Below are 24,138 nucleotides of genomic sequence, written 5' to 3'. Positions count from 1 at the left end.
AGACAATCACACCGTGATGATCATGCACACAATATGCCATGAATATGCACCGACAGCAAATGTCTTGAGTGCATACTCACATCACAAGGTCAAGAGAGGGTTGCTCTCCTAATTGCGGGAGTCCATCATACAAAGTGCACACACACACACACACACACACATACATCATACATCATGCACAATGCAAGGCACGCAGAGCAAAAAAATAAACCAGACATTGTCATACCCAAGGAATGCAGCCCAAGCAAAAGCAAGGTACAGGAAAGGTAAAGGAATGCGCCTACATCCAAAGGGTACAACCTAAAAATGTACGAAAAATGTAAAACAAACATTGCCATACCCCATGAATGTGGCCTAAAGCTAGATACAAGGAGAGGAGAGCCTAGCCTAGATACAAGGTTCTAAAGCAAAGGCTAAGAGGAAGAGAAAGAGATAACCACATAGAGGGGAAAGGGGAGCTAAGCCCCTTAAATCTACAGAACATTGCCCTTTTTGGGCTTGCGTTTTCTTGTTTGCATTCTTAGCCCTTTCTAGATTGTGTCTTGGAAGTTGTGCCCTTACTCCAAGTGTGTACATGCACTCCAAGTGTGTACATGCAACAACAAAAGAAAACACAAGGCCAGCAAACAAGCAACAGAGAAGACAAAGAAACAGAGAAAGCACACAAAGGGGCAAACAAGCATGTTATCAAGCAAAAGAGGGTGTTCTAGGACAAATGTAGGTTTGAATTTGGTGTTCATAGTTCCTTTATATTGGAGTACGGACGACGTGCGTGCCATCAAGCAAAGTTTCTAAAAGGGATTCGAGATCTTGTGTACAAAAGACGAGTGTGAACCTGAATGAGATTATAAGTAGGAATGAGATTATAAGTAGGAACTAAGCTTCATGACATAAACAAGCATGCAAGAACACATGCATAAACGTATAACAAAGGTGCGAAGATGCAAACAAACAAAGAAAGAGCCAAACAAGATGGCACAAAGCAAGCATAGCAAGCATAAAGGAGGCAAAGCATGTTATCTCACAAAGGGGAAGGGTTGGCATGTTATAAGGCACATAGAGAGGCTACATGAAAAACCCTAACATGCAAAGCTAAACAAAGGAGGAAAAAGGCAAGCAGCAAGCAAGCCAAACATCATGAAGATGTATCCTCACACATAGTTGCATCCAAACAAGTCACCAAAGGGGCAAATACAACCAAACAAACAAGTAGGCCTCAAAGACCAACAAACATAAACCCACAGAGGGAAAACAAACAAAAACAAGGCAAAGAGCCTAGATCTAAGCAAAAAAGGATGGAAAAGGGTAAGCAAAGCACAAACATGCATAAAGAAACTAATCCAAACCCTTTATTGAAAAATGGGTGTGTGGATGTAGGCCTAGACCACAAGATCTAGATCTATGCCCTACCCAAAAGCCAAACACAAGAAAAGGGCAAAAGTAAGATACATAAAGCTATAAAGCACTAGGCATAACATCTAAACAAAGCTTTAAGCACATGAACATGTAGATCCAAACACATAAAGATGGCAAGAAGCACATAAGGATGTAGATCTAAGTATAAACATGGCAAAAAACACCTAACCATGTAGATCTAAGCACAAACAAGGTATAAAGCACATAGACATGTAGATTTAAGCATAAACTTGACAAAAAACACATATACATGTAGATCAAAGCAAAAGCAAGATATTTAGACATATCCTAGGCCAAGAAGGCTAGGCCAACAACATCAAAACAATAAAACATGCTATAAAATAAGTAGACATGCTAGAAAAACTATAGAACATGATGGAAAAACTATAAAAGGCAAGAGATAGCAAGATAGAGCAAAATAAATCAATACACATGCTAGGAAATAAAATGGGTGTAGATAGCATCTGAAAAAGCTACATCTACATCCCTAAACCTCAAATCCAAGGTTCCAAGACCAAGGAGAGGGAGATGGGAGCAAAAACACTACCTCTTGATTGTCAAAGAAAAGAAAGAAATCAAAGATTTTTGTATGTATTTTTGAAGAGAATTAGAGAGAAAGGGAGAGAGAATCTGCCTAGAAAATCTTCAAAAATGCCCAAAATTTGGTTTTTTTTTTTAGTTCTAAGGGGCTAGGGGGTATTTATGGTAAAAATCTGACTTTTCGGCTTCCAGTGGCCCCTTAAAGGCCGCTAGCCAGCTTTAGTAACCCTTTAGGGTGTGTAGGGGTTGATGCTAACGTCAGCAGTCCTATCCTTTTCCCTTGTTCAAATTTGATCACATATTTAAATGCCTTCACAGACTTTGATTGGGCTGATCTTGGTGTTTTTTGATATTTATGGATATCTAGTTTCCAGAACACTAAAGAAAATGAAATTCTAACGGTCGGATCAAAAGTTATGGCCTAGGAAGCGAGTTGACGTGCCCAACACGGTTTTCAAGATATCTCAACCATTTTAACTTTAATTTTGACCCATAAATAGTTGTGGGGACTATTTTTGCCGAAGGACCAATAGCTTGCTTGTAATCCTTGGCTCAGAGCCCCATACCGCAAGGATTTGTCCGCTTTAGGGAGCCAAGCCCTCACGGTTTTGTTATGAAGGGGTGGGATTGTCCCACATCGCCTAAGTAACTCTCCCACTCATGCTTTATATGCCCTTGGAGCTTGCATGAGTGTACCACTACAACACCAAAGCGGACAAATCCTTGCGGTGTGGGGCTCTAAGCCAAGGATTACAAGCAAACTATTGGTCCTTTGGCAAAAATAGTCCCACAATAGTTGTTCGAAAGGAAATTTAATAATATTCGCAATGACGTTGGTTTTAACTCGTTCTGATAAAATTAAGGTTTTTGGCAATGTCCTAGATTTCTTTTCGTTACGGCCAAAATGGTTGGAAAATTTTTTACCGGTCAATTAACTAGTACAAATCACACCTACGTCCACCTCGGTATAAATTCCGGCCTATTCTAGTCTATTCCGTCCATTTCGGACTATTTCGGCCTATAAGCTAATTTCGGCTAGTACCTAACAAACTCCTCTCATACCCTCTCAAATTCATCTCTCATTTCACTTCTCTTTTACCATTTTAGATTGTAAGCCAAGAACCGAGAAGGACGATTGTAGCCGCTTTGGAGGTTGAGATGGTGGCACTATGGCTTATAATTAGCTGGGGACAATGTGTACTAAGGATGAAAGAAAATCTTGAAGCACGTCTATGCTCGTTCTCTTGAAGAAGCACATCCTTGTTTAATTTGAGTTCTTTGATTTTGGGTATCTGATATTTGATTTTGGGGCTAACTTAATCTGAGTACAATGGAGGTAAATGGATAGCTAGGATATTTATTGCTTTGATGGCATATGGCATATTCCATTGAAATATTCAATGAAATGTCTAGAACTTTGGCCATTGTTGCTCTTTAAATTTTAAGTGGGTTGCTATAAACAAAAATTTCTAAATGGTTTGGGCTTTTAAAATAATAATAAATTAAAAAGAAAAACAAATTGGGATGAAAAGTTATTGATTTAACTAAAAAAGGTGAACTTTTTTCTTTCTTTCTTTTTTATAGGAGCCCTTCATTCATTTAAATAAAATAAATATTTACAATTGTATAACGGCATATCCTGAAACGGTATACCGGTACCAAAATATTCCATTCCCATAACCAATTCAAAACGGTTTCTGAAACGAAATTCATAACATTGGTTTTTGGGGCCCTCGGGATTCAACTCCAGGTCAAACTTGGTCAAATGTGACAAAAATCTCCTAGTAGCTTGAGATTGATTTAGAAACATGAAGAAAGTGGTTTTGGAGTGATTTTGACGAACTTTGACTTTTAGTCAACCCAAGATTGATTAGGGGTATTTTAGTCATTTTGACCTAAAAATGTACTTTGAGGGCTTCGATGCCCGAATGGGTTGTGCCACGTCAATCTAGATGTTTTCGTGGTCCTATTATGAAAGGTAATATTTTTGGATTTTTAGGGGTCTAACATGCAAATCGAGGGCGAACAAAATATAGTATCTACACTTGTGCAAGTGCAATTCGAGTTCCTCTAGCCAAGAGTATTGCAATTGGAAAATTTTGCTTTTCAATGCGACACAAAGGCATTGGGAAGACATACTTAGACAACCAATATGAAAGGAATGCTTCATACTCAAATTTGCTCCCACTTCCCATAAATTAAAGAATTGGAATGGGCAGGAGGAGTAAAGGTTTTCTTTATCATGAAATATTTCAAATATCTTTTTATTATGAAAACTAAAACTAACCCAATAAATGATTTTGTAGGAAAGGTTTCTTACTTGCTACACTGATATTGTAAACATAGAAGCAAAAATTGGGTGGAATTAATTATACCTCATGTCAACTTTGCAAATGAAAATTAATGCAGCAAAAAAATATGTTTTTGTGTGTTAGGTGACCAAATTGTTCATTACTTATATTATTTAACTATGAAAATGATTGCATAGGAAACCAAAATGATAATTGCTTTAATTATAGCTGTAAAAAATAAGCTTATTGCATTTTTTTTCTTTTATTATTATATTCAGTTACAGAGTATAAATTCAAGTGAAAGATGACAACTTCTTTTGTTTTTTTGATAAATAAGTAGAGGAAATAATTCAAAAAATAGCTCTGACACTTTCTTCAAAAGTATCTAATCTAAATTCTTAACCGTTTCCAATTTTAGTTTATTATTCAAAGTTTTCAATATTCTTCATTTAATGGTCGTATATGTTGAAGCAAAGTGCAAGAAATTGACAATACAATAGGCTCTTACTATGAAACAAAGGCCAAAACCAAAATATCAAATTGTGGTCAATAATCAATCATAGAAACGTTATGACAAACATATAGAGAGCAACTCCAACAATCACCAATAATATGAACCGTGCAACAATCTAATTCAATTCCAAAAAAACAAAATATGTATGAGTAGTTCTAAATTGATAAAATTTTGAATATATTCATGCCATAATTAAATTACATTAACTAATGTCCAATATGTTTAATAACCCATAGTACCACTACAATTGACAATTCACGTGCGCAAACACACGTTACATACTAGTAACAATTAAATTCAATAATTTTATGACATAATTAAATAAATAAAAAAAACACACTGCCCATGTTGGGCTATAAGTGTGTTAGGCATCAGTTTTATTTTTTAGTTTTTATCTTTTATGTATAGCTTTTTAAAATATCATTTTCCCTACTTTTTCTCATTTTTTTTCCTACTTTTTTCAAAGTATAAGTATATGGAGGTAAAACCAAGGTGGGAACTCCAATTCCAATACAAACACAACTGTCCGCGTATTGTTGCATTTTATATTTGGCGCTCCAACGAGAGAGCTTCTGTGGCTGTGTGTTTTGTTTCTCACAAAATAATATTCATCGCCACCATATAATAAAAGTTAAAAGCCATATGGTTTCTTTCCACGAATCTAATACACTTACATAGTAAGTTTGGTTAGCGCTACTGATAAAGTCTTTTTTATGGTTAATAAGAGATTTAGAGATCAATTTCTATCTTCATCAAAAATTAATTGATGTTTTAATCTTATGATAAGGAGCTATCATCAGAAGCGGATGTTATATGTTAAAACTCTCACTAAAAAATAAAATAAAATGCTTACACCACCACCTAGGAGCCCTTTTGGTAGAAATTAAGTAATGTTATTTGTATTTTTTAAAATAGACGTGGGTGAAAAAGTGTGTAATGTGGTTTAAAATTTAAAAATGAGATGTTTAGGGTCCGTTTGGTACATGTGTTTAAAAACTGAAAATTATTGTTTAATTTTTTATGAAAATACGTGTGGGTAAAAAAGTATGTAAAAATACGTGAAATGTTATTTAAAAACTGAAAATTGTTGTTTGGAAACCCTCACCGGCGAAAATAGCTAACTAATTTTTTTTTTTTAACTATCTAGTTAGTAGTTTTAGTTTCCAAATTATATTATTTACTAGCATCTCGAGTTTAAGAGACTCTATTTTGGCCTATAAATCGAGTTTCAAAGACTCGATTTTCATAGTCTGATGTGACATTTTTTTCCACATAAAGACCACCTGGAAATCGAGTCTCTGTAGAGACTCGATTTATAAGCTCATATATAAATGAACAGCAGTACCAGCAAAAAAGAAATCAAAGCAAGGAGAAAAAAAAAAAAAAAAAAACCCCAAAGAAGAAGAAAGAAGCCAAAAGCCAGAAGAAAAAAAAGAGAAACCCAGAAACAGCCCCAGGCCGGGGAGCCCGAGGGCGGTGCAACCAGGGCCGCGTGAGCCCTAGGGCAGTGACCCGGGTCGTGCGTGGCCTTGGGGCTCGCGCGGCCCAAGTCGCCGCACGACCTAGGTTGCAGCGCGACCCAAGTCCAGCGCGACCTAGGTCGCGCAGGCTGCGCACGACCTTCTATTTCTGGGTTTTTTTTTTTTTTTTCTCTCTCTCTCTCTCTCTCTCTCTCTCTCTCTCTCTCTCTCTGATGAACACATATATGGGTATTTGAGCTTGATCTTTTTATGGATTCTTTCTCTCTCTATGATCTGATTGTTTTTTTCTTTTTTGGTATTTTGGTTTATACATGAGAGACTTGGAGACTTGAAATTTTTCAAATTTTTTTGGTTTGTAAATCGAGTATCTAAGACTCGATTTCCAGGTGGTCTCCATGTGGAAAAAGATGCCACATCGAACCATGAAAATCGAGTCTTTGAGACTCAATTTATATACCAAAATCAAGTCTCTTAGATTTAAGATGCTACTAAATAATATAGTTTAGAAACTGAAATTACTAACCGGATAGTTAGAAAAAAAAATTAGTTAGCTATTTTCAAACACCCTCTTAACTATTCTTCCAAAAGAGGAATATCTCCTAATTCTGAAAATAAAAACACCTATAAAACTTAAAAAAGAGGAAAAAAAAAAAAAGAAAAGAAAAGAAAAGCAATATTCCCCAAATCCGTTTCCTTCGTCCTTACACAATATCACAAATATTCCGTAAATTGCTTGCATTCACACACATTTTTTGAGTGGAGAGATAATCTATTAATCAATCAATCAGGCGTGTTTCATTCATTCTTGAATCATTGTGTTGTGTTAGACTTTAAAATATATATGGAGGATTGTCATCATCATCGCCGCAGCTCCGCCTCCTCCTCCTCCTCCTCCACATCTGCATCCCTCGATCTTCGACCTCAACCTTCCGCCAATGTTGATGTCTCTTCTACGTCCCACGGTATCAAATTTCTACTTTTTTACCTTCCTGTTTCTAGTTTGAAATCAATTTCATTTTTTAAATGCCTCCCGTAACCCGTTTCCATTTTTTTTTTCTCTTTTATTTATCAAATGTTTAAGAATTCTTAATTCTCTAAATTTGTTTACATTCCTGATCACTTACATATTGAATGTGACAATGGTATAATTGAAGTAATCGCCATAATCTTGTTTTATTTATTTAAATTTTCATGATCAAATTCGTCCTTTTTTTTTTTGGTTGGGTTTTACACTTCTCCTTATTAATTCTCTAAAATTTAGCATTTCTGAGTTAATCCTATTATTAATATATGTACACACACGCGCGGTTAATTCTCTAAAATTTAGTATTTCTAGATAGAGTATAATTGAAATAATTGTGATAATGGTGGTTATTTGTCCTTTGTTTGCAAAATTTGAAGCATGACTTTAAGTTCATTTAAATGGTCAAATATGTAGTTTGTGTTGTGGTTTGTCTTCTCTTTAATTTTTTTTTTCCTTCCTGATTTTAAAACATTTCTGAGTTTTCTGTTTTGGAATCACCAATGTGGAAAGGGTACAATTGAAATTAATGGAATGATTGATTGCGGACATTTTGTTTATTGGACAAAATTTGAAGTTATCTTTGTGTTTTTGGTGCCACTGTCTCCTGTGGTTAGTTGCTTCTTTTATTCACTAATTACAAATGGGTAGCAATGTGGGAACTGAACTGGGAAAGAAATGGTTGTACTTAATGCAATGACGAGGGTCATTTTTATTTTATAAGAAAAATGTGAAGCATCTTAGGTAGTGACATGAGAACTAATATTAAAGTGTGTGTGTGTGTGTTTAATAGTTATTATATCTCCCTTTTTTTTTTTTTGTTGCTAAAGTACACTTTTAGTCCTTAAAGTTTCGGGTTGTTTTCATTTTCAAAATTTTGCTTAATTGGTCAGCAAGGTCAATATGAAAACAGAATCAAATATGGAAATGTCAAAATGAAAAATTTAAAATGTAAAAGGCCAAAATGAAAAACAACCCCAAACTTTAAGGCCAAAAGAGTACTTTAGTCTTTTATTTATTATTTTACAAATATATATTTCCATTGTCTCTTACTAGTTAGTTAATATATATATTTTTTGATAGGTAATCATAGTTAGATAATATATATTATGCACACATTCCATGTGATTTAATGCAATTCTATTGACAACCCTGGATTTCAATTAAATTTTTTTTTTCTAATCACATCTCTTGTGGCATCCAATTGTTTTAATCAACTTTTTACATCTATCTCCAATAAAAATCATTAATGAAAATAATTCACATGAGAATTATTGAACACCAAAGTTGTGTTATGAGAGAGAGAGAGAGAGAGAGAGAGAGAGAGAGGGAGAGGGAGAGAGAGTATGCATGGTTGTGTGGATCTCATATGGTTAATTTTCATGGTTTTACAAGTAAGTTGATGGAACTGGAAGTAGTTGATTAAAATAACTGGATTTCACAGGAGGTGTGATTAAAAAAGTTGAAAGTGTAAGAGTTATCATTAGAACTACATTGACAAGAGTTTTGTAGCTTAGTGGCATTGTCCGGTGTCTTTTAAAAGAATAACCAAGGTTCAAATCCCCCTATTTCACTTGTTTTATTTTTATTTTTATTTTTTATAAGTAACGTAAAAAATTTTATTAGAAAAAAACCAAGTACACTGGAAGCCCTATTTCACTTGTTGTCACAATTGAATTTTCCCAAAAAAGAAAAAAATTATTAGAACTACATTGAACCATAAGCTATACGCTAATTAGGTATTCTATTCTTTCGCATGAATTGTCTAAAATTTTTTTTTTTTTTGAATTCTGAGTTACTCAGTTTTCAATTAGAATTTATAGATATAAGGCTAGGGTCAAATGGGATGATTTTGGCTGTGTTTTTATTTATGGATAAATATTTATAGAATTTAGATTATTTATATGATTAAATACAAGAAGTAATAATTTTCTGTTTTTGAGGTCACTGTGCCTTGTGGTCTTCTGTTGTTGTGTGTTATTCCCCTTCCATTCATTAGATATAAATGTGGGAAGCCTGTGGTTTTAATCAATGGGATGGTTGTGGTTATATGTTTGAATAATAATTAGAAGCATTTTAGGCATTAGGATGTATTAGAATTTTAATTTATGAATGTGCTTTGCTTAGGGATTACTGAGAGTAATTCATCAACACAAAGTGTGCCTGGCGAAGTGTTGGCTGTTGGAAGATCAGATGCGAGTTCAAGTTCAAGTTCGAGTGAGCTTAGTAAGTCCAAGCAAAATAGCAGGCTTGGAGTGTTGGCAACGAAGTTTTTTGATGAGAAAATTCCACTCAAGAAGAAGGTTTGATACATAAATAAATTTTAACTCATACTTTTGCAATTTGGCATCATGCTCATTTAGCTTATTTTTTCTTTGAATTTAGTGCTTAGGTAGGTGACATACCATATATGTTTTTTTACTTGATTTAAACTAATAGTTATTGATAGATATGGGTTTAAGACTATATACATGTGTTACCTTAGCTGGAGTACCTATGAAATAGGAAAGCACTTATAATAAACCAAGCCAATAGATATGCAATCGAGTGGTGTGTATATTCACATTATCCTTGTTATAGCATTTATGTGTTTTATGTTAATAGGAGGTGAAAATTTTCCTAAAGTATAACTGACTACAAAACCACTTAATGGCATATTGTTCCAATGGACGGATATAGTCCAAATATTTGGTGTAGTTAAACTAATTTTTTTTTGAACCTAAATAATTGTTATTGGACTTATTGTTGCTGCCATGTTTTGTTTTCCCTATGTTTTAGTCCATTGTATGTTCATGATTATATTTTGTTACCTATTATAATTCTTTCTCCCACTTATCATCTCTATGCGAGCATTATTCCCTCTTTAACTCAGCACTTTATAGATAGACATTTTTATTAGAATGTTTTAAGGTCCTACCATACCTTTCCCAAAAAATAAAATAAAATAACATTAGTCAAACCAAAGGAACTCGCACAAATAGTATTTGATTACCATCGAGAAAAGCTAACTGGATAAATTAGGCAGGGATCACCTGCTCAAGTCTGGGGTCTTACAAATTGAAATATGTTAAGAGAGTTCACTGATTCACTTCTTTTTTGTGTGTAATTATCATTATTATTTTTCGTAATTCTTTTAGGTTACGGAATGCTCACCATCTTGAGTAATTTTTATTTTTTACTTATTAAAAAAACCACTCATATTCACAATCTTTTTGATATTTGAACAAGATTAATATAGGAGAGTTGGTGAACATTGGACATATATACACACACACATATCCATAATATGTATGTATGTATGCTTGTTTGTGTGCATGTATTGTGTATGTCTGTTTTTATGTATGTGTATGCATGTATTGAAGTTCTACCTATTGTTTATAATTTCATGGTTTTGTACTGTAGTGTCTGGATATTGACAATCCTTGAAAAACTCTGCAGCTTAAATGGTTAAAACGAGTTGCTATGGTTAAAGATGATGGGACCATACAATTTGAAGTTCCAGGAGATATTGAACCCCAAGCTCTTAATTTTGGTACTGGAGTTGTTTATAATGAAGCTGCTGATGCAGAACCTGTAGACACAACTGAGGTTCAAGATATACCTCCGCTGCAAATTGTGATGCTTATTGTTGGAACACGAGGAGATGTACAGCCCTTTGTTGCCATTGGAAAATGTTTGCAGGTTATTATTATTTTCAGTTTTTCATGAGCCCATTAATAGGTCTGATAGGAGAAACAATAAAAACAAGTGAAGTTTGGAGATATAGCCACTTTTCTACTGGTTGCAACTGCACTTCATGTCATGCATCATCTTTTAGTGCATGATGCAACTGCATGTGAACTTAAATAAGTTTGTTGCCATTTGTGTTGCTGATTTTTGGGGTCTTAGCATGAATATGCACCCCACATATGAAGGGCATGTACATTGGAAATCGATGTTCCCCCTATTCTTTTTGGCCTAGGGAGGATTGGAGATTTGAAATGTTGCTGTCACTTTACTATAATTGTGACTCCTTTCAATATTGCTGAAGAGCTGGTGAGAATTTTCTAATGATGCTGTTGAGATTTTAATCATCCAACTTAATACTTGTCTGAATTGTTTTAGCAATTTAGTTCTTTATCATTAAGTTTAATGCTCATGCTAGCTATTTGCTATTCTCATTATTTTTTGTTATTTTTTCTTTTTTCTTTTATGATTTATAACTTACACCATGCAATGTGTAAGATGAAGGGTTAGGATTCTATGGTTAGTAAAAGCTATTATAAATAGCCTCTTTTCAGTCATTTTAGGTGCTTTATGAAATTTTAGATTTGAAAATTTCTTGATCTCTTTGAGACTAGAAACTGATATTTGATTTTTCCAACTTGAATCTTATAATCTTTTTCTTGCTTTAATCTTCTTGTTGCTGTGATTTCTTCTTAAACCCTTCTTCTACACTAGATCTAATTTCTCGTCTCATCAATTATTATTAGAGCTAAAGAGCCTAGATCTAAGCTACAAAATTGAGATATGAGTCAAAGGTTGCAATTTTAAGTTATGATTGGTTATGGTAGGGGTCGTGGGCATAGAGGAAATCAAGGGCAACAAATAGAGATGGTAGAGAGGAGGTGGGCATAGAGGTAATCAAGGGCAACAAATAGAGATGGTAGAGATGAGGCATGTGATTGAAGATTTATCACGAGTTGTACAATCTCTTTAGTGGCGGGAAGCAATGGGAGCTTGTATGGAGATTTGGAAGGTGACTGTGAACCCCTGGACATACTAGAAGATGATTTTGAGCATGAGAATGATGATATAAAAGATGAGAACTCCTTTCAAGATGTGTTACAACAATGACAACCAAAGCCTTAGTCCTAAAATTCTTTTTTGGCTATGGATCCTTAACAGATTAATTAGGGTTAGTCACATGTATTATTTTCCTTCATCCTATTCTATCGAAAGTCATATGCTTTGTTAGTTCCTTAATTGACATATTCTTTTTAATACTTCTACGATTGTGATTTTTGGTCTTCATCTACCATTTTTTGTTCCCTCAACCTCAACATGGATCAACTCACCTTTTCTTACTAGTGCATTGGTTGCTCTCTTCTGAGTATGAGGAAATCATCTCAAGAGACTCTACCTCATCTTTTCATCAATAGGGGCTACCCCAATCTTTAAGAGAATATCTTTATTTCGAATCCTATCTTTCCATGTATTTTCACTTATCCATCTTAACATTCTCATATTAGCTATACTCATTTTATGAATATTCTGCTTCTTAATGGCCCAACATTTGGCACCATAGAGCATGGTTGGTCGTATAGCAGTCTTATGAAAATTTCTCTTTAACTTGATAGGTATTCTATGATCGCACAATACTCATGTATGGGATTCTCTACCAAACTATGTATGATGTCTACTTTGATGATAATGATTTAGAGGTGAGTACTTCAATACATATTAAAGAAACTATTCAAGAGAGTGATGCACACCAAGTGTTCAATGCAAGTCTTAAGAGTGATCTTTTGGATGTGGAAGGTTTGCATACTGCATACACGTTGATATTAATAACCCAACAATGCTCGATGAAGTTCTCAAGAGAAGAATTTAATGGAGATTGATACTTTCACATGGTAAAATGTGATTTTTAATCAATCTTCTATTGGTATAATCAATAATGGTGTAACGTTGTAGCATGAGAATCTTTACTTTTAATGAAAATAAAGATACAAGATTTGATAATGTTTGGGAAGAATTCAAGGAGTGAGACTTAATTTGACAATATTCAAGAGATGTAAGGGTGAGGTCGAACTAATTTTTGAAAGAAACTTGTATGGTGTCAGATGATAGTAATTTATTATAGTAGATGAGAAATTACCATTGGTGTTGTATGTGTAAGTTGGAAGGGGAATTAGTGGATCATTTACTTCTCTGTTGTAACTTTGTCCGTGAACCATGGACCTTGGTGTCAGTTTTTTTGGAGTTTAATTGGGTAATGCCATAAATGGTCCTTGGTCTCTTGCAGTGCTGCAAAAGAAGATTTTGTCAACAAGATGTGATAGATATTTGAAAGGCCATTCCCTTTTTTTAAGTGCTGTTTATGGAGAGAAGAACAAAATGAGCAAATGTTTTGAAGGAAGGAAGGGAGATTTAAATTATGAGATTGAAGAATGTATTCTTAAGGAGTCTACACAAACGGACAAAGGCCATGAATCCTTCTCCCTCTTGTTTTCTTGTTTTTCTAGTTATTTTAAGTTTTAGGCCATAATTTCTTTGTACTTTAGGGTTATCTCTTGTGCACACTGGAGCACTACCCATGTCTCTTCACTTTTATTAACGGAAATGATTATTATTTGTCAAAATTTTTTATTAGCCTTGCATCTGCTATAATGGACTCTTGGTCATCATATAGGTTCCTATGTATTTGTTGTATATTTTGAGTGACATAATGAACATAAGATGCTTAATTTGGCTGTAAAGCGGAAGGTTGGGTATTTAGAGTAAAGTATATAGTTTGCTGATCTGTTTATCAATGTTGCATTATATCGAAATTGAAATATTCTTATGAATTCCTTAAAAAATGGCTCAATAAGGTGCCTTGTTTAATTATTCCTAGTGCCATATTTAACTTGCCATAAAAAGAAAAATATTTCTAGTGACATAGAGTTTATGCATGCAGATGATGAAACTTTTCATCATACTGTAAATTAGAACCACATACCCTACAGGCAATATGAGTTGATGGAAAATTTGCATGCAGGAGCACGGCCACAGGGTTAGACTAGCAACTCATGCTAATTTCAAAGATTTCGTCTTGACTGCTGGGTTGGAGTTCTTTCCTTTAGGTGGAGATCCAAAAGTTCTTGCTGGTTGTAAGTGTTCAAATCCTACTTTCTCGTAAGTCCTACTTGTTTTGACAAAGAAGTCCTACTGTGTGATGCATAATATACAATGATTAGGAGCACAGCATCATAAATATCTTTCGTGTGAAACAATTCTACAAAATGCATTGTGGATGAGATTATCTTTGAAGGATGTGTTTCAAGTAATGTTTTGACTACTGCCTTTATGCAGTAGATATCAATAAGAATATGGCTACTGTTATACCTGGACCTTCATTTCATCCTGTTGTACTAGCAACATGGAATGATATAAGGGTATGGCTACTGGACACTTCTAATGGTAGAAATTTATTGAGAAGTTAAAAAATGCAGTAGTTGGCATTATCTTTTCAATCTACCGTAAAACCACACTAAGTATTAGAACACTTACCCGGTGCTTTTTTTTTTTTTTTTTTTTTTTAAATAATTCACTAAAGATGTGGTTTCTCATACCTATGCATGCATGTATGTCTATGGTAAGTGTGTGCACCCAAAATATGGTTATTGTGCTCAATCTCTACTTGGGCTCACAATCTATTTGTATCGTGGGCTTTGGGTTTCCTACTATGGGTGGTCCTATGCTCGGAGACCCAGTCACTCACTCTTATTTTTGCAAGCCTCTCCCCTCCTTTCTCACAAAGTCACTCCTCCTCTCCTGAAGTAGTCACTCCTCTCTCTTTGTCCTCTTCTCAGAGTTTCCAACCCGCCCAACCTCTCACCCTAGTCTCTTATTTATAATGTGAGGTTAGTGGAAGTGTCATGATTATTCCATATTATAAGTGGAAATAGGGATCCAATTCGATTGTTTCTAAGTGGATGTTTCATTGGGAGTGGTAGTAGTGGCATTGGAACTGGTTCCCACCTCCTAAAGGCTGTTTGGCAACGATATTCCCCAAGGCTATACCAAGCAGCCGAAACAGTACCTCCGAGCAATCATGTTTCGTCCAAGACGCAGTTCACCAGGCAAGGCCTAGATTGCACCTCGAGGTGTGTCTGGGCCAAGATTACAGGCCTAATGTGCCTTGGGTCAAATATCACAGCACGAGGCCTAGGCCCATGGCTTAGCGGGCCTAGGGCCCTACCCCTTACAAGGGGTCAAGGCTAGGGACCGTACCATAGGGCCAGGGTCAAAGGCCCAAAGGGCTCGGGGATCCCATACCGTACAATAAGATAATGGGCGAGCTACTCAAATTTAAGCTTCTAAATGGTAAAAAAGAAAGAAAAAGAAGATCCAAGCACTGTTTTTCCGCATAATTAAAAAAAAAATAAAAAAAATAAAAAAAAACCCCAATTTATCCTTAATTGGACAATGACCATTTATATGATATGGATATTAAGATCTTGGTCATTAATGGAATTATTATTCTTATAAAATTATCATTTTTTTTTTCTTAGTACTAATGGGTTCCGATTAGCTTAATTGGTAAAGTTATTTGTCATCAAATACTCTACTCACATTAAAAATCAATTGATGTCCTGACCTGAGCAATCGATATGAAGCGACTGAAATTCGATGGCATCTAAAAATAAATAAAGGCTAAAAATTAAAAACAAAAAATAATGGTTACAAAATAGACTCTCTACCTCTATTGTTGGGCCTACCATCACATTCTTTGTCATCATGTCTCAACCAATGAAATAAAAATTGGATGGTTCCTTGTATTATTGAAAATGCACCCGCCCACACCCTTTGTCTTCCTCCAACGGTCACAAATTTCCATCATGTTTATATATATTTGTATGCATTATATAAACCTATCTTTAATTTTTTTTTATTTTTTATTTATTTTTACAAGATATAATTTCTACTCTAACCTAATTTAAGTGTATATGTGTATGAAACTCTCTCTTAGAGACTTAAACCCTAGCCCTTGCCCCCCACACCTCACAAACATTTATACTCGTAAAGTCACCATCGCACCAAGGGTGCGCAGTGGTCTATCTTTAATGTTACATGACAGTGAGTGGTGTAAAAATTTTAAAATGGCTACATTTCTTTAATGGTAATGTTAATGAATGCCCTTAGGGCAACTGTTAATAAATTATAATAAGAAAGTTTTGACACTACTTCCATGAAAAATATAAAAAGATGTCAACAATATTTATTTTGTTTTATCATTCTTCCAATAAAATGTTTCTAAAACTAGCTCCTAAATGTAAAAAACACTTTCAATTTCATAGATAAAACTCTCTCAATCTCATAGTTACTCTATCAATCAAACTAGGAAGAAAAATAGAGAGAGAAAATAGACTGAATAGTATCAAGTATTATTATCAACAAAGAGTACAATACAATCTATGAATACAAGAGAATATATATATATATATATATAGATACATCAGACAATGGAAGAAGAAAGAAGCCCGAGAAATGCGGAGTTTGTTACAACTGACTTTCACCACTTCACACGTGCAATAATAGAATACCACACGTGACATAACAGAATGCTTCAATAACTGATAATTCAAGCACCATAGAAACGAAATCGTTGGGATTAATGAGAAACGACGGCGTTTGACTTTAGGCGTGTTGTAAATTTAACCACTCTGACAGGCGACAAGGTTTTGGGTTTAGGAGTAGCCATTGGAACAGTGCCTTCTTCTTCATGATTTGAATATTTTGAACTAAGTCTTTCATCCCCCCTCAAACGAATAGGGAATTTCCACGAGTTTGAAAGTAAGCCAATTAAACCTGGGAGAAGGAAGACCCTTGGTAAACAAATCAGCAAGTTGACCATGAGTGGAGATGAATTTAACCAACAAATCACGCCTGAGGACTTTCTCATGAACAAAGTGATAATCAACCTCAATGTGCTTGGTCCAAGCATGATACACAAGGTTCGAAGCAATGGCCAAAGCTCTATCATTATCACACCAAAGAAGAGGAGGTTGAGGAAGAAAAATGCCAAAATCACGAAGAAGCATCCTAATCCAACACAATTCAGTTGCAGTGGAAGCTAAAGCACGATGCTCAACTTTTGTGGACGAACGAGACACAGTGCATTGCTTCTTTGCAAACCAAGTGATGGGAGAATTCCCAAGAAACACAACAATACCAGTAATAAAACGCTTGTCCACAGGATCCCCAGCCCAATTTGCATCACTATATGCAGATAAAGAAATTAGGCCTAGAGTAAAGGCAATGCCATAATGAAGAGTGCCTTAAAGATATCTGAGGATCCGTTTAGTAGCTTAAAGATGATTATGAGTAGAACTGTTCATATATTGACAAGCCTGTTGAACAGTAAATGAGAGGTCTGGTCTGGTGAAAGTAAGATATTGCAAAGCCCCAACCAAGCTTCTATAGGTCTTAGGATCAGATAAGAGAGGACTATCATTAGGAAGGAGATGATGATTAGGTGAGCATGGTGTTTTACAAGGCTTGCAATCAGTCATACCAAATTTTTGAAGCAAGTCAGAAGCATATTTGGTCTAATGTACAAACAGACTAGTAAAGGTATAATTAGTCTAAAGACAAAGGAAATAATGAAGCAATCCAAGATCCTTGAGATCAAAATCAATGCCCAACAACTTGATGATACTAGAAACAAAAGCAGAACTGTTACCTGTGATGATAATATCATCGACATAAAGCAACAGATACACAATGAAATACTGATGCCTTAAGATGAACAGATTACCATCAGCAGTTGAAGCACAAAACCCAACATGAAGCAAATGAGAAGTAAACCTCTCAAACCAAGACCTAGGAGCCTGTTTGAGACCATAAAGAGCCTTATGAAGAAGGCAGACATGTCTAGGAAAAGCAGGATCAGCATAACCTTGAGGCTGAGTCATATAGACCTCTTCCTTAAGAATGCCATGGAGAAAGGCATTACTGACATCCAATTGCCTCAATTCCCAACCATGTTGCATAGTCAAAGCAAGAAGAAGTCTAACAGTAGCAGGCTTGACAACAAGACTAAAAGTCTCGTCATAAGCCAAGCCATACTGTTGAAGGTAGCCTCTAGCCACTAACCTGGCTTTGTATCTTGCAATTGAACCATCACTATGCCTTTTAAGCTTATAAACCCACCTATAGGTAACAACATTCTTATGAGGAGGAAGAGGAACCAAAGACCAGGTGTCTTGCTTCTGTAATAAATGAAATTCAGCATCCATGGCAGCCACCCAATGAGGATGTTTAGAAGCAATGGCAAAGGAAGGAGGTTCTGTCACAGTGTAATCACATTAGACCTGCATAACTTTAGGCTTATAGGTGCCATGCTCAGACCTTGTAATCATAGGATGGGAATTATGTGAAGAAGGAATAAGAGCAGTAGACACAGGATCAAAAGAAGAGGAGGAAGGATGGACAACATCTGCAAGGACAGGTAAGGAAGATGGAGGTGAAATATCCATTGAGGAAGGAGTGTCAATAGGAGGAGGAACAATAGGAATAGGGCAAGAAGAATAAAGAAATGAAGGAAGAAGAGAATAGACTAAATCAGAATTTGAAGGAAAGGAAGGAGTATTAGAAGCAACAAATGGAGAGGTCACTGAAGGAAGATTAGGAGACTTAGATTGAGAAAACCAAGTAGACAAAGATGAAGAAAAAGAAATATGAGGATTGGTAAGATGAGAATCATAAGCAAAAGGAAAAAGAGTCTCATTAAACAGAACATAACAAGCAATATAGATTTTGTTAGAGGCAGGATCAAGACAAATATACCCTTTAGACAGAGAAGAGTAACCAAGAAAAACACAAGGTTTAGACCTAGGTTGTAACTTATTCTTGTTAAAAGGCCTAAGAAAAGGATAGCAACCACACCCAAAAGCATTAAGAGCGTGAAGAGGTGGTGGTTTAGAGAACAATTTCTCCCAAGGAGAATGAAAACCTAACACTGAAGAAGGCAGTCTATTAATAAGGTAGGTAGCAACAGTAAAAGCATAAGACCAGAAATCAAGAGGAAGATGAGATTGGTAAAGAAGAGCCAAGGCTTGTTTCAACAACATGCCTGTGTTTCCTCTTAGAAACACCATTCTGTTCAGGGGTATGAGGACAAGAGGTTTGATGAAGAATACCATTGACAAAACAGAATGATTGAAACTCAGTGTTAGTGTATTTAGAACAATTATTAGTCCTTAGAATTTTAAGCTTAGAATTATGTTAAGTTTCAACCGTAGACTTGAAATGCTTAAACATAGATAGAACTTCACTTTTATGCTTAAGTAAAAACAACCAAGTGAAAAGAGTGTAATCATCAACAAAGATCACATAGTAGTTAAATCCAAGCAAAGAAGTAATGAGAGAAGGACCCCAAACATCACTGTGCACAATTTCAAGAACTAAAGTAGTTACAAGTGGAGTTTTATTCAAATGAAATCCTTGCATCTTAGCACTTATACAATATTCACAAGAGGAAAAAACCTCATCAATAATGGACAAAGAAAGAGATGAAAATACATTCTTAAGAGTCGAATATAGAATTCTAGAACTTGGATGCCCAAGTCTGTGATGCCAAAGCAAAAGATGTTGTGGTTTGACAGACACAAAAGCATAAGTCTTGAAGTGACTTATGGAAGGAAGTCAAGACAAGTCAGAGATAGATGGAATAGGATAGACCCCATCTTTACTTAACCCTGTGTAGAGGATCTTCCCCATGGGCAAATCTTGAATTAAGAACTTATTGGCATCAAAGTAACAAAAAGCATTATTTTGGAGAAAAATTTTATGAACAGACAAAAGATTAGAAGCAAGGTCAGGTACTCTTAGAATATTATCAAGCCTAAAATTATGAGTTAAGGTTCAAAGCTCACCATTGCCAATGTGAGTGACTGGTAGTTCTTGGCCATTACCAATTGTGACAGTCTCATTTCCTTGGACTGGTTGTTGATGAATAGAGAGTTGTGACAAATTTGGAGTCACATGATCAGAACAACCTGTGTCTGTAAGTCAAGAGGTGGAAGCTTGAACCTGAGCAGCTTTGGCCACCATGGAAGCAAGCTAAGCAGATGCATGCCTTGCTTGATAAGCAAAATCCATTCAATGGTGACAATCAAGAGCTGAATCACCACTCTTTCCACAAATCTGACAGATTGGCCTACTAGATTGACCTTGATTGTTGAAGGCTTTACTTGATTAAAAGTTTGAAACTGAGAAGAAAAGCCTAGATTGCTTGGGTTGAAGTTCTGAAACTGAGAACCAGAATTGGAATAACTGCCTCCACCATAGTTAGAACTTATACCTCCATAATTATTACCATTTCCACGAGCACCTCTACCTCTTTGATTGTGATTTTTGCCTCCTATTCCTCAAGGAAAACCTTGAGAGTGGAAATTTGCAGTAACATAGCCATAGAAGCTGGATCAACACTATTGGATCTCTTTTTAATTACTCTCTCTTCAGCATTAAGCAATGCATTCAACTCTTCCATTGACAACACATCACTTCTAGTTCTTATAGCCAAGCTAAAAGAATCATATTCAGAGGGAAGACCATTAAGAATAATGTGAAGAAGCTCCTCATCATCCACAAACACGGAAACAACAGCTAATCTATCACGAGCTTGCTTAATCTTCTAAAAATAACCATCAATAGAATCAACCCCTTTCTTGATTGCATTCAATTCATTATGCAGACTCATAACATGAGACATTGAGACTGAAGCAAATCTCTTCTCTAACACTCTCCAAACTCCTCTAGCAGATTGTTGCCCAACTGTGAGAGCAAGAATCGCAAGAAAAAGTGTTGAATTCAAAAAAGTAAACATAGCCTGCTCACGATTTTTCCAAGCTATGAATGTTGGACAATCTCAGTAGTGAAATTCCTAGACGAATCCTTTAGAAACTTATCTGGAGGGGTAATTGAATCATCAAGGACATCAATCATTGAATAGATATCAAGAATTACCTCAATTTGATGTTTCCAAACAATATAATTCTCATAGTCAAGCTTCACAATCATCATAGATGACATATTTGACAACAATAGTAATGAAGAGTTCACCAGTAAACCTAAAGTAGCCATAGCAAGCAAAGCACTTGAAGACGACGACAATGAAGATAAACCAGATTAAGCAGAAGCCATTGATAAGGATCAAAGCTCTAATACCATGTTAAGACACTTTCAATTTCACAAATAAAACTCTCTCAATCTCACAGTTACTCTATCAATCAAACTAGGAACAAAAACAGAGAGAGAAAATAGACTGAATAGTATCAAGTATTATTATCAACAAAGAATACAATACAATCTATGAATACAAGAGAATATATATATATATAGATACATCAAACAATGGAAGAAGAGAGAAGCCCGAGAAATACGAAGTCTGTTATAACTGACTTCCAACCACTTCACACGTGCAATAACAGAACACTACACGTGAGATAACAAAATGCTTCAATAACTGATAATTCAAGCACCACAGAAATGACATCGTTGGGATTAATGTCAAACAATGATGTTTGGCTTTAGGCGTGTTTTAAGTTTAACCACTCTGATAGACAACACCGTTTTAGGTTTGGGAGTAGCCTTTGGAACAATGCCTCCTTCTTCATGATTTGAATATTTTGAACTATGACTTTCGCTAAATCAATGCCCTTAGAGCATTCACATCAGCTCTTTTATAAATGTGTAAAATACACATTTTGATCACTTTTACACATTTTGCACCCAAAAACCCTTTACATCAGCTCTTTTAAAATCGTTCAAATATGTGTAAAACTATAAACGAGCTACAGTACCCGTGTAAATTTACACGGGTACTGTAGCTCTTGTATTTATTTTTTTAATAGTTTTTTCTCTCTCTCTCACTGCCACTCAACTCCCTCTCTATCTGTCTCAGACGCTGCCTCTCTTTCTCTCCACAACTTTCATCCTCAGCTCTCTCTTCCTATCTCACATCTCTCACTCTCTCGTTCAAAGCTCGCCACCGGAGTTCTCAGCATGCCACCGGAGTTCACAGCATGGCAGCGATGATCAATGGCGAGATCGGCGCTGTGGGTCACAACGTGGCGAGGTCGATCGCGGTGATGATCGGCGATGAGCGTGGCGAGATCGATCGCGGCGATGATCGATGAGCGTGGCGAGGTGATGATCGGTGATGAGCATGGCGAGGTCGATGATCGGTGATGAGCGTGGCGAGATCGATCGATGATCGGTGATGAGCGTGGCGAGATCGATCGCGGCAATGATCGGTGATGAGCGTGGCGAGATCGATCGCGGAATGATCGGCGATGATCGGCGAGCGTGGCGAGGTCGATGATCGGCATGATTGATGACTGTGGCGAGGTCGATCACGGTGATGATCGGCACCGTTGATCTGATGTTGATTTTGGTTGATTTGTGTGGGTTTTGGTTGCTGATGATGGTGGTGATGGTGGCTGGGCGGTGATGATGGTGGCTGTGGGTCTGTGAGAGAGAGGGGCAGTGAGGGAGTAATAATAAAAAATTGTAAAATAGAGAATATTTTATTGAATAAACGTGGAAAATAGATAAACTGATGTGGGTGTATTGTAAAAGTGATCGGGTAAAATAGAAAAAGTAGGCTTTTTCATGTAAAATAGACATAGAATTTACAAGAGCTGATGTGAATGCTCTTAGACATTGGTTTACATTTCCTTTCTTTAATTGCTAGCTGAATACAGTAAATGTAATCATCATCTCCATTGGTTCACGTTCAAAAGTCTATCCTGTATTTAAAACTTTTTTTTTTTTTTGGGTGTTGACTAGCTAGAGTAGCAGCCATTGGGCTGCGCTGCTGTTCGCAGTGGCTAGAAACTCTGCTGTTGCAAGAACTGACTCTGTTTTCTAGTCACTGGGACATGTTGCTCTTGTCACGTAAATATGTACAAGTTCATTGTTTCTGTCTGTGTCTCCGTGTTCCTTCTTTTCCTGAATACTTTTTCACTGTTTCTGATAGACTCGCATAATTTTTGCACACGTGCATTCTGAAGGGCTATTGCCTATTAGTTTTGGCACAACTTAATATAGCTCATTCTTAACACTCAATAGCTTTTATCCGTGCAAAGTGCAAACGTGGTCGCAAATTTAGCCATTAAAAAGCTACGGGGCTTCACGATAATTCGAAGTTCGATGATTGCTTTAAGAAAAAGTTTGGTTGTAATTCACGATCATAAAAAGTGATGCAACATGCATGTCAAAGGAAAACCATGAAATAAGCTTTAAGCAACCATTTTAATAAACTCAATCAGTAATTTTTAGAATTTTTTTCTTAAAAAAAAATTGAAAAATAACCAGTCCCTCTCTAATAATTATAAAGCTAACATCACGAAGCTTCCACCTCTTTATCTTTTTCGTAAGTAGAGCGGGTTGCACTTTGTGCTTTGTACCCAGCTTTTGCATTTTCTGAAATTTGAGCTCAATGACTACTAAACCCGAAAAAAAAGGAACACTTTAAAATTATTGAAATATATAATTGCATTTCGAACACTATTAGGTAGAATCAAAATAAATTTGGAATTTTAAAAACATTTTAATATATTTATTCAAAAAGAAAATCATCACGAGGGGTCTGTGTTCTATGACGTATATGCTCAATCCCGTGGTATTAGGCACCAAATCCAAATGACCAATTGGTGAGATTGTCTCAGTATTAGGGAAATTCAGGCGTCATTGAGAGGGACTATGGGATCAAGAATTAGTTAATTCAATGGCCTAAATTAAGATTTATATCCCATCCCAATCTGTCCTAAACTGCTTGACCTTGTACTGTAGTTGGTTGCATATATCTGCTTCTTTCAATCATGAGGTAAAATTGTTGGGGTTTATTTAATGCTCTTCCATTTCTCTTTCACTTCCTTTTGTTGTTGTTGCTGCTGATTTTTAAATGTTGCTTTGGTTATCTTAGTTTAGTTTGACTGCAATAGCATGTCCTTATGTAGAAAGTTGTTTTCACAACGAGTAACATGCAAATTGCAATGCCCTCCACAATATTCAATTTCACTACCTACATATTTGATTTACTTTTGCTTTATTTTCCTTGCCTAACTGAGAATGACAAGCTTGACAGCGAAACCCTTAATTTGGTGCAAATGGTCATCAATT

At 35.7% G+C, this 24,138-nt stretch overlaps 1 protein-coding gene across 2 annotated transcripts; it reads left to right on the top strand.

Moving 5' to 3' along the window:
• Positions 1 to 6,863: 6,863 nt before the first annotated feature.
• On the top strand, positions 6,864 to 14,351 carry LOC112021702 (sterol 3-beta-glucosyltransferase UGT80A2). 2 transcript variants are annotated; one of them, XM_065759647.1, is made up of 4 exons: positions 6,864 to 7,204; positions 9,391 to 9,566; positions 10,702 to 10,944; positions 12,603 to 12,881. In XM_065759647.1, the coding sequence occupies exons 1-4, from the start codon at positions 7,084 to 7,086 to the stop codon at positions 12,864 to 12,866; spliced, it is 804 nt and encodes a 267-aa protein (XP_065615719.1). In that variant the 5' UTR covers positions 6,864 to 7,083; the 3' UTR covers positions 12,867 to 12,881. The 2 variants fall into 2 exon arrangements, with proteins under 2 accessions (XP_065615719.1, XP_065615720.1); XM_065759648.1 differs by lacking the exon at positions 12,603 to 12,881 and adding an exon at positions 14,006 to 14,351 and having other exon boundaries at positions 6,872 to 7,204.
• Positions 14,352 to 24,138: the final 9,787 nt, after the last annotated feature.

The sequence above is a fragment of the Quercus suber genome, unplaced genomic scaffold (assembly GCF_002906115.3).
Source record: "Quercus suber isolate HL8 unplaced genomic scaffold, Cork oak 2.0 scaffold_336, whole genome shotgun sequence".
Lineage (NCBI taxonomy): Eukaryota > Viridiplantae > Streptophyta > Magnoliopsida > Fagales > Fagaceae > Quercus > Quercus suber.
The sequence above is the reverse complement of the archived record's forward strand: the minus strand, read 5'-3'. Positions and strand labels throughout refer to the sequence as shown.

What these genes read in the sequence shown, in the direction of transcription:
- LOC112021702 (XM_065759647.1), top strand. Translation starts at nt 7,084, where the DNA reads ATGGAGGATTGTCATCATCATCGCCGCAGCTCCGCCTCCTCCTCCTCC. An exon ending in TGTCTCTTCTACGTCCCACG is followed by an intron (nt 7,205 to 9,390) that starts GTATCAAATTTC and finishes TGCTTTGCTTAG; the next exon opens with GGATTACTGAGAGTAATTCA. An exon ending in CCATTGGAAAATGTTTGCAG is followed by an intron (nt 10,945 to 12,602) that starts GTTATTATTATT and finishes TTAACTTGATAG; the next exon opens with GTATTCTATGATCGCACAAT.